The 13,969-nt window shown below is 39.0% G+C and overlaps 1 protein-coding gene across 5 annotated transcripts in view; it reads left to right on the plus strand.

Annotated features, from left to right (window-relative positions):
* The window catches only part of tbc1d32 (TBC1 domain family, member 32), a 149,792-nt gene that overhangs the window by 73,983 nt on the left and 61,840 nt on the right, over positions 1–13,969 (plus strand). For all 5 annotated transcript variants that reach the window (XR_013493158.1, XM_078173946.1, XM_078173947.1 and 2 more), the window contains 2 exons: positions 3,968–4,122; positions 5,392–5,532. Coding sequence is in view for 4 of the 5 variants with exons in the window: in XM_078173946.1 (XP_078030072.1) it covers positions 3,968–4,122; positions 5,392–5,532 (296 nt within the window). In the remaining variant the exon portion in view is untranslated. The remainder of the gene's footprint in view (positions 1–3,967; positions 4,123–5,391; positions 5,533–13,969) is intronic.

Consider the following 13,969-nt stretch of genomic DNA (forward strand, 5'->3'; position numbering starts at 1 on the left):
GGCAGGCTGCCTGTTCCGTATTTAGTAAGTCCAGGTAGGTCCAGGTCCGTTGTGAAGCATGCTGCTTTAAGCTTTAAGCAACCCAGTGTCCACAGATGCTCCACAGTTAGTCCAACATCATTGTCCAACTTCAGGCCATAATTCCAAATAATTTTAATAACTGAAACTTACATTAAGTTTGCACAAGGAGAACCAAGAAATGTGCAATGTCTTTTTTAATGTTTTTTAATGTAATATTTTACACAGCTACTCTAGATACATGCACACACATTAACACAAACAAAAAGCTGTGCTGCCTTTACCCCACAATAATGCGCTTACTCACATTGACACAAACTTTTATTTTCATTTTTTATGTAATATCTTTTCTGTCATCCAACAAAGGACGCAGTATTTATGTGCCTGTGTAGTGGCAGCAGTGTTAGATTGATAACTGCACCAGTCCCACTCGGAGAGACAACGAGAAACAGATAGTGTCCGTCTCTGTCTGATCAACACAATACAGATAATCTTACCCATCTGAGTCTCTGAACAGTTCAGCCTCCTTTTGTCCCAAATACCAACTGATAGCCCTCCTCTCTCCTTCAGGAAGTTTCCTTTTGTATGTGGACAATTGAACATGAAAACACTGCTTGGAGATAAAGAGTCTCCACAAATATAAACCAGACTGACATTTTCCTTGTAATACTGAAACCACACTGGCATTTGAAGTAATGTGAACAAGTTGGTCGTGAAGATATTTTATGCTGAGTGATTAAATGGTAATTTAGCCATATGCAGATTTAGGACAATGAATTGTAGACATACTTAGTTCCTGTAATTAAGCCAAAATACAGAAAACTGAGTGGTCCCTCGGCCAAAGTAAGGACTTGCAAAATTAAGCCCTGATTTTAGAGAGGAGGAGATTAATTAAAGCAATATTTTTAGTTTGACTGATGGTAGATCAAAATGCGTTTTTTCTTTTCCAGGCTCTGCTTTATTTATAATTCTTTATCATTCAAAATGATGTCTTGTCAGAGTGTACTACAAATAGATGAGGCTTGTCTGTCAATCAGTTTCAAAGAGCATGAAGTGGTATTTAACTGGATGTGGTTGTTAACTGAGGGCCAGCTAAGTGGTTTAACAAACCAACAGCATAAACACTGAAATGTGAGGACGTTGTAACCTGAATAATTTGTAAGTTTGTAAAGCACATTTTACATGTTGTTACATTAAATCCAGTAAATGTTTTAAGGCCAAATTGCATATTCAATCTTGCTGTTACCATTCTACCCAAAAGTTAATGGTTTTCATATTCAAAAGCAGCAAATCAGCACAGAAAAAAACAGGAAGTGTCCATAGCCTGAATGTGTTTTGAGAGTTGAGTTCAGCAGTTTATTTGCCTCTAGGAAGACCTCAATGAAATGATCAAATATCTAAATAAAACTGAGCTTGTAGCACCTAATAATGTATAATTTCCTGAAAATCTAATAGTGTCTGAAAATGTAATATGCCAAACTTTGCAATTAACTTGATCCAAACTGTATTAAAACCCAATCATATAATAACTTTAACAGAAATGTAATAAAAAGCCCTGACTTATATTTCTATTTATAGTTCATGTAATACCTTTTTACTTTAAGATCAACGTTTCTTAAATTTAAAATTCAATTTGAAATGCAGAACATTTGTTTAAAGATATTTTTGTGGGCATTTTGCCTTTAATTGATAGGACAGATAAGTGTGAAGGGGGAGAGAGAGAGAGGGAGTGACATGCAGCCAAGGGCCACAGGCTAGAGTCGAACCCGGGCTGCTGCGGCTTATACATGGGGCGCCTGCTCCATCCTCTAAGCCACCAACGCCCCATCCAGAACCTTTTTTGAATGTAGAAAAATCATAAGCCCAAGAGGGACAAAGGAGACACTTCATTCAACAAGGATCACTGTTGACTCAGATGAAAAAGAACATTTTATAGAGATTGAATCGACTGTTTTGTCTTCACTGCTCACTCGTGTAAAGTTAGCCATCTAAGATCCACTCTGATCTAATGGACGATCTTTGCACAACAACCAAGGGGTTAATTTCCCAATGTTTGTGATGTTAGTTTAAAAGAATACTTCACCCACAATATGACCATTTATATATCACTTATTCATGCCATGTTACCTTGATTTTGTGAAACCTTTGCTTATCCTGCATCCCTCCATGGAAAACAGCAAACATTGATTTATTGATTAACTGGGGACTGTGTTTAACAACAGCAAAACTATATCAAAACATCCATTGACAAACTCTCACACAACTCGTGCAGGATAATCCAAGTCTCATTTATCCAGTCATATGCTCACACATACATTTTCACTATAAAACCATAGTATTAGAGTTTGGCTTTGAAGAGAGCAAAGATAAGTTTCACCTCTACGTCAGCTTTTGTGAAAATGCATGTGTTTAGGAAGTAACGAGCATATGACTGGATGAATGAGACTTGGATTATACTGAACGAGTTGTGTGAGAGTTTGTGGTTTTGCTGCTTTTAAATGTGGTCCCTAATCGATAAATAAATTAATATATTTGCTGTTTTTGTTGAGACATGCAAGAAAAAATAGGTTTTCTTCATGAAGTCAAGGTAACACGGTGTAACTAATTGAGTTGCAAATGGTCATTTTGTGGGTAAAGTATTCCGTTAATGCATTTTTGCCTGATAGCAATTTCCCACTTGCCATCTGAGGTAAATTTCAATTCTACATAAAGCCTAGATTTCACTTTTCCTACACTGACAGTATATTTCCAAGAAAAAAAAAGCATATTTTTCATGTTATTACATCATCCGTTAAAAGAATTACATTGTGAGTTGTGGCAAAAAAGACCCACCTGAAAGGTATTTTATTATCTGTAAAAGTGTTAATACAGGCAGTTTTATTGTCATATTACATTTCATTACATTTCTGATCAAGTTAAATGCATTTTTTCTTTTACAATTTCAGACAATATCACATTTGTGTACTAGAGCTTATATCCAGAGCTCGAATAAACCACTCTAGAAACTCCAAGTTTGAAACCTAAGTCTGATTGTGTCGTTGCCCTGGTGTTTTGAATCATGTTAGTTTTTATTCTTGCGATTGCTGGCATAATGTGGTGTTCACGACGCAGAGCTGCCACATGGGAGACTTTGTAGTAAATGAATCATACTGGCTGAATTTCTCACAGGATTCACATTTGACTCCTCGTACACTGAAATCACAAAGAAACCCACATTTTCCTACTTACCACTAGCCATGCAGATAGACGGAGAATGAGTCTGTTTTCATCTCATAAATTCACAAAATAACACTGCCCACAGAGAATTGGATCTTAGCAGTCTTAACTGTAGGAGGCTGTTTTTCTGCTATGAGATAATGGTCTGGTGTATCAGGGTTAATTGACTGTCAGAGCATTACTCGCTCTGTGGTTGACACTCCGCGGTGTCAGTTGACAGTAAAGTGGTATTAGCTTAACGCTTTATTTAACACAACATAAGGACTCAGTTTCTTGTGACACCTTGGCGCTATCTTTACAAATCCTTTTAGATAAACAAAGTCAATGAATTTCCACTTCTGATAGTATTTGTTTAACTAAATATGTTGTTTGAATTAATTCAGCACCACCTGCTGTTGCCAGAAAATATCTGTAAAGTCGAATTAGATCTTTTTTTGCCACGCTGATGTACAGCTCATTAGTTAGAAATAAAATCACAGAGGCTGTTCCTTAATTCAGATTTAATTTACATGCAAAGTGGTACTTTTTCTTCATTAAAGCTATAACCACGTACCTTTCTGTGACACAAGTCTCATTTAAAGGTAAGATAAATACTGTATGTGTCATGTATATGGCACAATATTTGTCAATGGACCACTTTCATGTTGCAAAACTAATCTGAGGAGCTATGTTTGCTGCCCGTGATCTTTGTGTCTCTCCACCAGTCCTTTGGCTCTTTAACTCAGCCTTCCAGTCACTCTGCAGGACGGTTATCCAGGCAACGACTGGCTGGCCTCCACAGTGTTCCTCATCATGGCTGGAGATGTTAACCGGTCTCTAAGTTTGCTTCTCAACCTGTCCCCTCTGCTTACCTCTGCATTCATCTGGCCAGCGAGGATACATTCCTCTGTGAGTATAACAGCGTGCAAACATGACTACAATGCTGTGAATTCAAATGTACAATAGCCAGGATTTGAATATGCAGTAATTTAGCACTGCAGAAGCATATAATGGGAGCAAACCTGACAACCTTTGAAAGACCATGTTTCTTTTAAGTCATGCATCATCCTACAGTGCATTCTTCAGCATAAATGTATTGTCACCGTCACCGGTTTGTGAAGAGTTCAGTCATGGTGCTGCTGCTCAGGAGACAGTTTGAGATGCTTTTGAAAAAGGAAAAATAAGTAACTAAAACAGCTTTGTACATCTGCATGTAAGTGCGTAGGTGTTGTTCATGTGGCACTGTTTTTTTATGCTGGATTTTGGGTTAACTTGTCCGTTTGAAACCCGCCTCCCATCTGTTAACAGCTCTGACTTTGTCTCATTTAATCCCACCTTTTTCATGCGCAGCCGGTGAGAATCACAGCAAGGAACACATGAATAAATGAAGATGATGATGAATCCTACCATTTTTCACATAATGACTTTCAGTCCAACTCTCCATTTTTTAACATGGTGAAAAACAAACAGGATGTTTTTTACTCGGCGGAAAAAAAGAGGAGGAGTACTAAAAGGAAGATGATTGAAAGAGATAAATGAGGGGAAAGAGGAGATATAAAAGAGTAAAAGGAATTCAGGTTCGGGGAGAAAGTCTAAAACGAAGTCTGGTTTCAATCATTGTAAATTGCAGGGAAGAATCGAGTTGCTGAGATAAAGCTTTGCTGTCATTATTCCAACCTCTGTCATCTTGTTGACTCTCGTCAAAGTCAATACAGCTCAATTGGGCTCGTCTGAAAGTGTGTTACGTGCTCGCAGTGTGTTTGATGCAGATGCAGCCAATGAATTTCTCCACACAGCAGTTAGCCTCCATCTACTCCACGTCATCGATTTGGTCAATATCACGGAAAACAGAAAGGGCACAAATGATTAAGAGGCGGCAGCGAGCTTAGGACTGAATGTGGGCAAGAACATACACAGTTAACACAGTTAACACACATACAGACGCCTGTATTTGATCTCAAAGTCACATGCTGTTTCCATTTCTGTCAAAAAAAGCAACTTTTCATCTCTGTCAGCACTGAATACAAAACAAGGAGCTTGTAATTGACGTTTCTTTTGTTTTTGTTTAAATATTCACCAGTAATGCAAGCAAAATTGCATATTCAGATATAAAGCTCCACTTTAGATGTGAAAATATTCTGAGACCAGAAGAGATAAATGAGATGTTTGTTGTGACAGGTCCATGTTCCTGTGGAAGTAGCTGAATCAGGAATCTCTCCAGTTTACTGGTGCACAGCTCACTATGTGGAGATGCTGCTGAAAGCTGAAGTTCCTCTGGTCCACTCCGCCTTCAGGATGTCTGGTTTCACTCCGTCACAGGTAGGATCTGTAGAAAAGGAGACAAGTGGTTCACTTAAAGCCAACAGATGAAAGGTTGTCTCAAGATTAAGACTCATCTTGATTTTTGACGGTTTTTAAGTTTAAGTTTGAATTTATTTTTGTATCTCTCTGACTTTTTTGAGGATTGCAAATGGTTGGTAAAGTTTTCCAAGGGAAGTTAAGCTCAAGACTTCTTAATTGTGAACTTATTTGGGAAGAAATATTCATTAAGAAGCAATATGGCATGTTTTAATAACAGTATGCCCTTGAATCGCAACCATGAACTACATTCAGCCGCGCACTTCTTCATTACATGTACAGATAATTTGCCAGCATCCCATTAAAAAGGAATTCACCTTGGATAGTGAAGGTGAGGCATCAGAGTCTGACCATGTAGAAGTCCATGCAGAGTCACATGAGAATTGTGGGCAGCTGTGGTTAAGGAGGAAGAGCAGGTTGTCTGCTAATTGGAAGATTGGTGGTTCGATCTGCAGCCTCTCCAGTCCACATGTTGAAGGTCAATATACTAAACCCCATCGGTGTGTGAGCACAAGTCAATGTTTAACTAAGTAGTACATGGCACCATTTATGGTAGCCTCATCCACCAGTGTATGAATGTGTGTGTGAAAGGGTGAATGTGACAGGTAGTGTAAAAGTGCTTTGAGTGGTGGCGAGCCTCGAAATGCACAACATAAGTGCAAGTCAATTTACTGTTTACTATCAAAAGAAAATCCATTTTGTCAGGCTTCAGTTAATGCATCCCCACACAACCAGTGCTTCAGACCAATCAGTGTGAGGAGGTACGGGCAGCTTATGGTTTTTGTGTGTGTGATGATGATGACTCAGAGACAACAATGGCTGCTCCTAAAGAGGTTTGTACAGATGCTGCAACAGCATCAGTTACATCAGAATAGGATGTACTAGGATAGGTGATGGACTAGTTGTAACAACTGTCATAATAAAAATAATAATAATAACTCTTAGTATAGCACCTTTCTAAAATCAATGTTTACAAAGTATTTTAAATACAAGAAACAGAAGAAAAAAAAATCAAAAGGTATACAATCAAGACCAGAACAAAATCTTGAAAACAATTGTTTGCCGAGAAATTCTAAAAAAATAGGAGTAAAGGGTAGTATGAGAGAAATGCAATAAAGGAACAAAGACACCTCTGTGATATGATATGGAGTGATTCACACAAAAGTCTGTTTATAAAAGTGTGTTTTTAAAACAGATTTAAAAGATAAAACTGATTTTGCAAGCCGAACTTTCTCAGACAGGTCATTCAAGAGTACACTCGCCCTAATAGAGAACACAGTCACCTTTAGTCTTGAGCCTGGACCGCTGAGCAGCCAAAGGAGCCTTGCCTGAGGATCTAAGGCTGCGTTCTGGCTCATAAAGAGTTAGAGGTCAGCAATATAGCCAGGGGCTATGCCTTTCTGTGCTTTAAAAGTTATCAATGAAATCTTAAAATCAATTCTGAATCTCACTGGTACCCAGTGCAGGTGTAGTAAGACTGGGGTAATATGGTCTCTACTTTTCGTGTCAGTTAAAATTCTATCTGTAGCACTTTAAACAAGTTGGAGATGAGAGATTGATTTTTGACTGAGGCAGGTATAGAGAGAGTTGCAATAGTCTTGATGAAACGAAATAAAAGCACGAATTACCTTCTCCAAATCAGCATGAGATAAAAATGACTAGATTTTTTGATAAATTTCTGAGTTGACGAAAGAAGGACTGCACAGCTGTCTTTATCTGCTCCTTGAAAGTCAGGGCACTGTCAAAAATCACTCCTAGGTTTCTGGCCACAGGCTTTATATTAGAAGATCATGTGCCTCAATAAGACTGTTCCAGTTTTGCTATCATTGAACTGAAGTTTTAGGACATCCAACATTTACTGTCCTTGAGACAGTTTTTGAGACTATGACACCAGTTGGGATCATTATATCTTAAGGGAAACTACTTTTTATGTGGATTTCCAGTCAGTGTTGATGTTAAATGTAGTTGACTGAAGCAAAAAACCCCAGTGCGTGCTTGCGTATTGTCAACAAAAACCAAGTTGGCAGTTGCAAAATCTGTTGTTCTTCCTATATCCAGTGATGTTAAAGTGACATAGTTGGAGGCAAGGAAGAACTGAAAGCCCTTTCAGCTTGGATCAGTATGTTAGTTGGGGGAGCGTGCTCTAGAATCCACTCAAAAACAGAACTACCTTGTTCTCTTTGCTTGTATTGCAAACTAGCTACCTTTCAAACAGAAAAAGTGTCATCCCAAAATATCAGAGCAGAGGATGCTATGGACGAGGACATATTTTTTTAGTGTTTTGGCCTGACTCAGATATTCAGCCGTATTTATTCGAACCACCATAGAGCTGAATATAAACAGGCTGAGGCTGTAGCTGCAGTCCTGCAAGAGGATATGACCAGCGGGGCCCCTCCAGAACCCGAGCTTCAGAGAGCAGCTCTTGTATTTGTCCAAAGAGAGCCACTGTGGTAATGTAAGCTGCCAAGTGCAAAAGAAAGGGTGCGCAGGACTATGCATGAAAGTTCTACTCCTCTCTTAAAAACTTGGGCATTTTAGTATTGTCCATCATTTTTCTACAATATAGAACATGCTGGATAAGAGTCCAGGCCTGGAGATATCTACATGCCCATACTGACTCAAAGTCACAGGGCTGACAACAGGAAGTCAGCCTAATATGACAAAGATCATCAGATTTACATTAAACTAGCATTGAGTCTACACTTGAACTTAATTAGTGTGTGTCTTTAGTACCATATCGTGGACACAGGAAGTGGTATACAATTTGTAACAGGTCATTTCCAGCACCAAACACTCAAAGCAGGAAACATATCTAAATTCTGCATGCAGTGTCCAACTTTGACATTGCCGCATTGACTGGCATCCGGCCAGCACCCCTGACCTGCGCAAATGTGCGAGGGCCTGTTCATCACTCCTTGCAGCTTTAATTAAATTTTTTTCTCAGCTTTTACCCAAAAATTCAACTCCAGCTCAGTGGCTGTCACTGTAAGTGCCAGCTGGAAGTTTGGTTCTTCTACTTAATTTATCACATCATGTGTGTGTGTCAGATAATTATTGTTGGGGTTGACTTTCAAACGCTGCAAGTTTAGCGCAACAGATGTATTTTTTATTTGCTCAATATTGATTAATTTGACAAATAGTGATATTCAGACGGAATTAAATGGAGTGAATATACATTCTTAGAAAACACTCACAGAAAGTCTCACTGATGGAGCTTTGAAGTGACAGTAGTTTCTGTCTATCCAGCAGACAATTGGTTTAAATCAGATATTTATATTTTACTTTTTCTGTCTCTGTTTTCTAATTTCCATTTTCTGAGCCTCTTAGATCAGTAAAGGACAGTCATGACTACTGATGGAAGAAATAAAAGGAACTGAATGTTGATTCGCTCAGTTTAATTCAAAATATACTGCATTCTTCGACAACACCAAAAAGAGCTCATTTTGTTTTGTCACTTTTGTTGAATATTTTATTAATGATGTCAGTAAGAGACCCAAAACAGGCTTTAAAGCCTTTATAACCACACTTGCCCTGGAAGTGACTTCCCTTTTTATCCTGCTTTGACTTCACTTGACTTTAAAATACCAAAATGAGGTTTTGACATTGAGTCTTTTTCCTTCTTTTTTTTGACAGAGCAGTTGAAAAGTTAGATCTTTGCTCCTCGGCACCTGATTCTTTTGACACAGACTTTCTCTCTCACAAACAACGAGGCAGAAAAAAGGTTTTTCACCTTGAATCCTCTTACGTTTGATCCTGTCTTCTGTGTGTTGGCGGTTGACAGTTGAGGCTCACATAATGTACGGCAGCAGGGGCGCTTATAAGATTCACCGCATTTGCATCAAAGATCTGAACTCGCCGTCTCCAGGGTGGAGTAAAATGTTAACATTCAGCTCATCTCTTTGCTCTTCAAGGCGATAATGGGCACCTGTTCTTCAGTCAGAAATGGAAATGTCTATTGCAAAAGTTTGCGCTTTGAAAAGCCTGACAAAGCAGCAGTGATAAATGAAGCATTATACACCTGACATTCCTACAGTAGAGGTTGTGTATGAATGTGTGTGGACGCAGGCCTCAGTCAGAATCCTTCCACAGAATGTGTAAGCATTTGAAACTGTCAGACTGCCTTGAGAGTAGGAGTATGTGTGAGATAGGAAGAGACTTTTAAACAGTAATTGTCTATAAAGAGAGCAGTGAGCTATGGCAGGTAAAGGATAAATAAGCTGAATCATGGGGGGAACCTTGAGTGTTGTGGTTTATGTGTCCTAAATAAGAAACAGTGTGTGTCCACAGGCCCAACACTGTAACAAGAGCCCAATGGATTAAAAATTCTTAACGTCACTGTAAGGTCATTGTAGTTCAAAAGGTAGTTTTTATCTTGTCACACATAAAATTCATCCACTTTATGAGATTACAGCTGCAATAAACTATTATCTTCATTATCAGTTAATCTGCTGCCTGTATTCTCTTTTAATCTCATCAGCTGCAGTTTCTCAGTGTCCAAGATGATTTTTTTTAAATGTCTTGCTTTGTCTGACTAAAAGTCCAAAACCCATAAATATTCGATTTACAATGATATAAGATAAAGAAGAAAACCTTTATACCTTAAACCTGTAAATTTAGTGCAACTTTAAGCATCAATACATCATGTTGTCAATAGCTACAAAACAGGGCTTCGTCAACTGATCTTTCGCTAAGTCCCGCCCCTGAACACAGACTGGCCAATCATAACGTAGCATCGGGCCGGCTCAGACCTGGGTCCAACAACAACACAGCTGTGCTCCATTGACTCTAATGCAATTGTTTCAGATTTCCTTCATTTCCAGGCTGGTTTTGTGAATTTGGAGCTAAATGTTGTGCCTGGGGCACGTCGTGTATAAATGATACACGTTATCTGGAGAGGTTGGAAAAAGATATACGTTTCTTCCCTGTTCCAAAACTAAAACCAAACCCTGAAAAGTGCAGGGTTAGCTAGCTAGCTACTGAAGATATAGCCTACTGAATGTATACACATGCTGCTTTTGCTTTTTAATGATTATAACAGTGAATAAAGACCGACCCTGCTGTACAGGAACCAGTGAAGGGAAGCAGGTAAACTTTGCTGATATTCAACCAGCTGTGTGTCATCAGTGTGCACAGATGAACATTGTTTGACTTCCCCAGGAGATCCCTGCCCATTCGGTGGCAGAGCTCCGTGTGCTGGCAGTAGCACGGGGGCGAAGCCAAACACTGTTCATCTGCACACACTGCGATGCCACACAGCTGGTTCAATATCAGCAAAGTTTTCCTTTATATTCATTGTCTTCTGTGGCGATCAGCAGTGATGTGGTGGTTCACTTTTACACTGTGACCTGTAGCCTATAGTTCGGCTTTAGCTTCTAACTATCTTTGTCTTTTTAACCTGTTGTTTGACATCCTGGATATATCCTTCAAACACAGACTGTAGACCCCTCTGTCTGCTTCTCTCTGGAATCACTGTTTCATTTTTCCAAAAATATGATAATATTTCTTCAACAGGTGCAGTTAGTTACAATCTGGGCTCCATGCTTACTCTGACAGCTTGACGGGCCATCACAAAGGGGCGGGGCTTAGCAAAGGGTCAATTGGAAATATCAAGACATGAAAATATTTTTCCAATATCATTGTATGTTGCAATATATGCGCTATTTCAAATATATTCAAAAGTAGAAAAGTTCACTCAGTAAAGTGCAGATTGCTGTCAGTCTAGACAATTCTGTTCCAGGAGCATGTTTCAGAAGCTAATTAAAAAAAAAAATGTTTCTTGTCTATTTTTGATGTAGCCTGGCACATTGTACAAAGCAGGTCGAGTTCTCCTGCTAGAAGGCACCATAAGCTATGTGAAATATAGATACGATGCAATTATGAGGATGAATGTATTTTTAATAACTAAATTCCAGCCCAGTCTTTGATCCATATCATTGATAGCTGGAGCTTTAATGGTAACTTTGTCTGTAGGCTACAGCACAACAAAGTAGGGAATAACAACAATAAATACAATTAAAACAGACAAAAAAGAAACCATATTAGAGTCAGGGTAGAAGCACAGATATCACAGAGAAATGACCAAATGCTTCTGAAATGCTCCTGTGGTATGACACCATGCGGCAACCAGAACAGAACAGGGTTGCAGCCGAACTGTGGTGAAGCTTCTTTACATTCAAGATGGCGGTGAAGAAACAAAAATGGGGATTTATTCATCTTATATTACGCCTAACTTTAGTGGATCATATATGTTGGGTGTGGAATTAATCTGCAGATGCTCCGGGCCAAAATTAAAACCAATCCCTTATGTGGATGTCAGTGTTTGAACCATGATGAAGGACAAAATGTGGCCTGCAACAGACAGTAAGATTTGTTGTTTTCAGCTGAGCTAATTTCTGGAAAACTTGCGGGCCCTACTGGCCGGTTAAGAGCAGTGAGGAATCAGCATACATTGATAAAATAAAACATATGAAACAGTCAACAAAATATGTTTCTCAATAATTGTGACTCAACCACAGGAGGTCATTGAGCATACAGTCATATACATGCACGAAGAATATTAGGCTGATAGGTCCAGTAGTTTTTGAGATTAGCTGCAGACAGACAGATACACACACTCACACACACATGCAGACATACACATACACTCACACACAACCAAATGCATTATCCCCTAGGCTTACGCTTGGTTTAGATAATCATATCTTATTAATTTATTGTTCAGTGCGAAGAAATGTGTTCTACACTGCCGAAACTTCAATAACTTTTTGATAACTTAACATTATATGATCGTATCACCAAAAAATTAAACTGGAGGTTTGTTAACAGTAACACTAAATTTTCACTCATCTCTGCTGCAGAAAATTCAGTCTTCCACGCACAGATATATTTCTGTGAGCCGGGCGATGTGACCTGACCTCCTCAGATTAATAATAGCTCTGAAAGCCTGTTAATGGCAGTAGAAAAATGAAGGAATACTGTGAGAATACAGTCACACTCACCTTTGCACCCACAACACTAATAACAGGAAAGCACATTTTGCCACGCTCAGAGAAAGAGCTGCTCTTGGAAGGACCTTGAAGGGATTTATAGTCACGGAAAGTACTGTACTCTATATGTACTTGTTTTTCTGCCCGAGGGTTTAAAAACAAAGGACAGCATGGATCCAGTTGTTTCCTGTTTTTATTACAACACACAAATTAGGATGTCAGTATTTTCATTAGAGTGTAGCTGAGGAGGGGGCGATAATAATCTAATATGTTTATGGAGCGTAAGTGGAGCTTGTTTGTATGCTTGAGCAGACTTGTGTCATTAGTGAGCACAGTGGCTAATTATTGGCATGACAATTATAAAACGCAGTGAGTGCACTGTTTGTTGTCTGTTTGGAAAAACTGGGGTGTGAAGCTCTGTCAGACACAAAGCTACTGATTGTAGTTGAGTCCTAGTCAGGAGGAGCAGAGATCAACCAAAAAGAGGTTGGATTCTTAGGACCATGGCACTTTTATCACATATTGCTTCCTGCGAGGATGTGCACTCAGAGTAAATATATGGTTTTCAGCCAGCTCTCTCTCTTTTTAGAAGCAATTCTAATGGCATCTATATGTTAATGTTGGTTCCCCACTTTGGTTCAGACCAAAATATCCCAACAGCTATTTAACTGATTGTAATGAAATTTTGTACATACATTCATGCTCCCCAGAGGATGAATCCCCCTGACTTTGGTGATCTTCTGACTTCTCTTGTAACACCACCCAGGGTTCAACGCTAAGGTTTTTTTTCACTTGCCCAGTCGGGCAAGTTGGTCAGAGATCTACTTGCCCAAAGTCAGTTTTTACTTGCCCTATAAAAACTGTTTAATTTAAGCGGCTATCAAATAACAAAGACTGCAGTTATTTTTATGTTATGTAATCTTTATTCACACTGTATTTATTAATTAAAACAACATGTCATGTATTGTAGCTTAATTCCTACACAAAAATGACAGTGTCAGGGCTTAAAGTGAAAAATTTGTCAATCATTCTCCATCTATAATTTTGCGCCCTACTTGAGCCATGCCCACCTCTATTTATTTTTCACCCCTCTCTCCAGTTCTGCTGTATTAACACCGGGTTTAATATATTTTGCTTCCATCTCTCTGCCCTGCTCTACTCTACTTCAACGCTACTTAGCTCTCTCTCTACTCTACCAGTAGACTACAACATCCACCTGTTGCACAAAACGCACACAGCAGTGTTTCCCCTAGGATGGAGTTGTAGCAGCGGAGGTGAAGCACACGCATGAAAAATAATTTTCACATGCGTGAAACTTTTTTGTATGCTTGCAAAGCACAGCCTGCTGGGATGTTTCTATGTATCTACTGGCACCAGAAGGGCTCTTTAGGACTAAGTACATACAGTACATT

The sequence above is a fragment of the Epinephelus lanceolatus genome, chromosome 13, assembly GCF_041903045.1.
Source record: "Epinephelus lanceolatus isolate andai-2023 chromosome 13, ASM4190304v1, whole genome shotgun sequence".
Lineage (NCBI taxonomy): Eukaryota > Metazoa > Chordata > Actinopteri > Perciformes > Serranidae > Epinephelus > Epinephelus lanceolatus.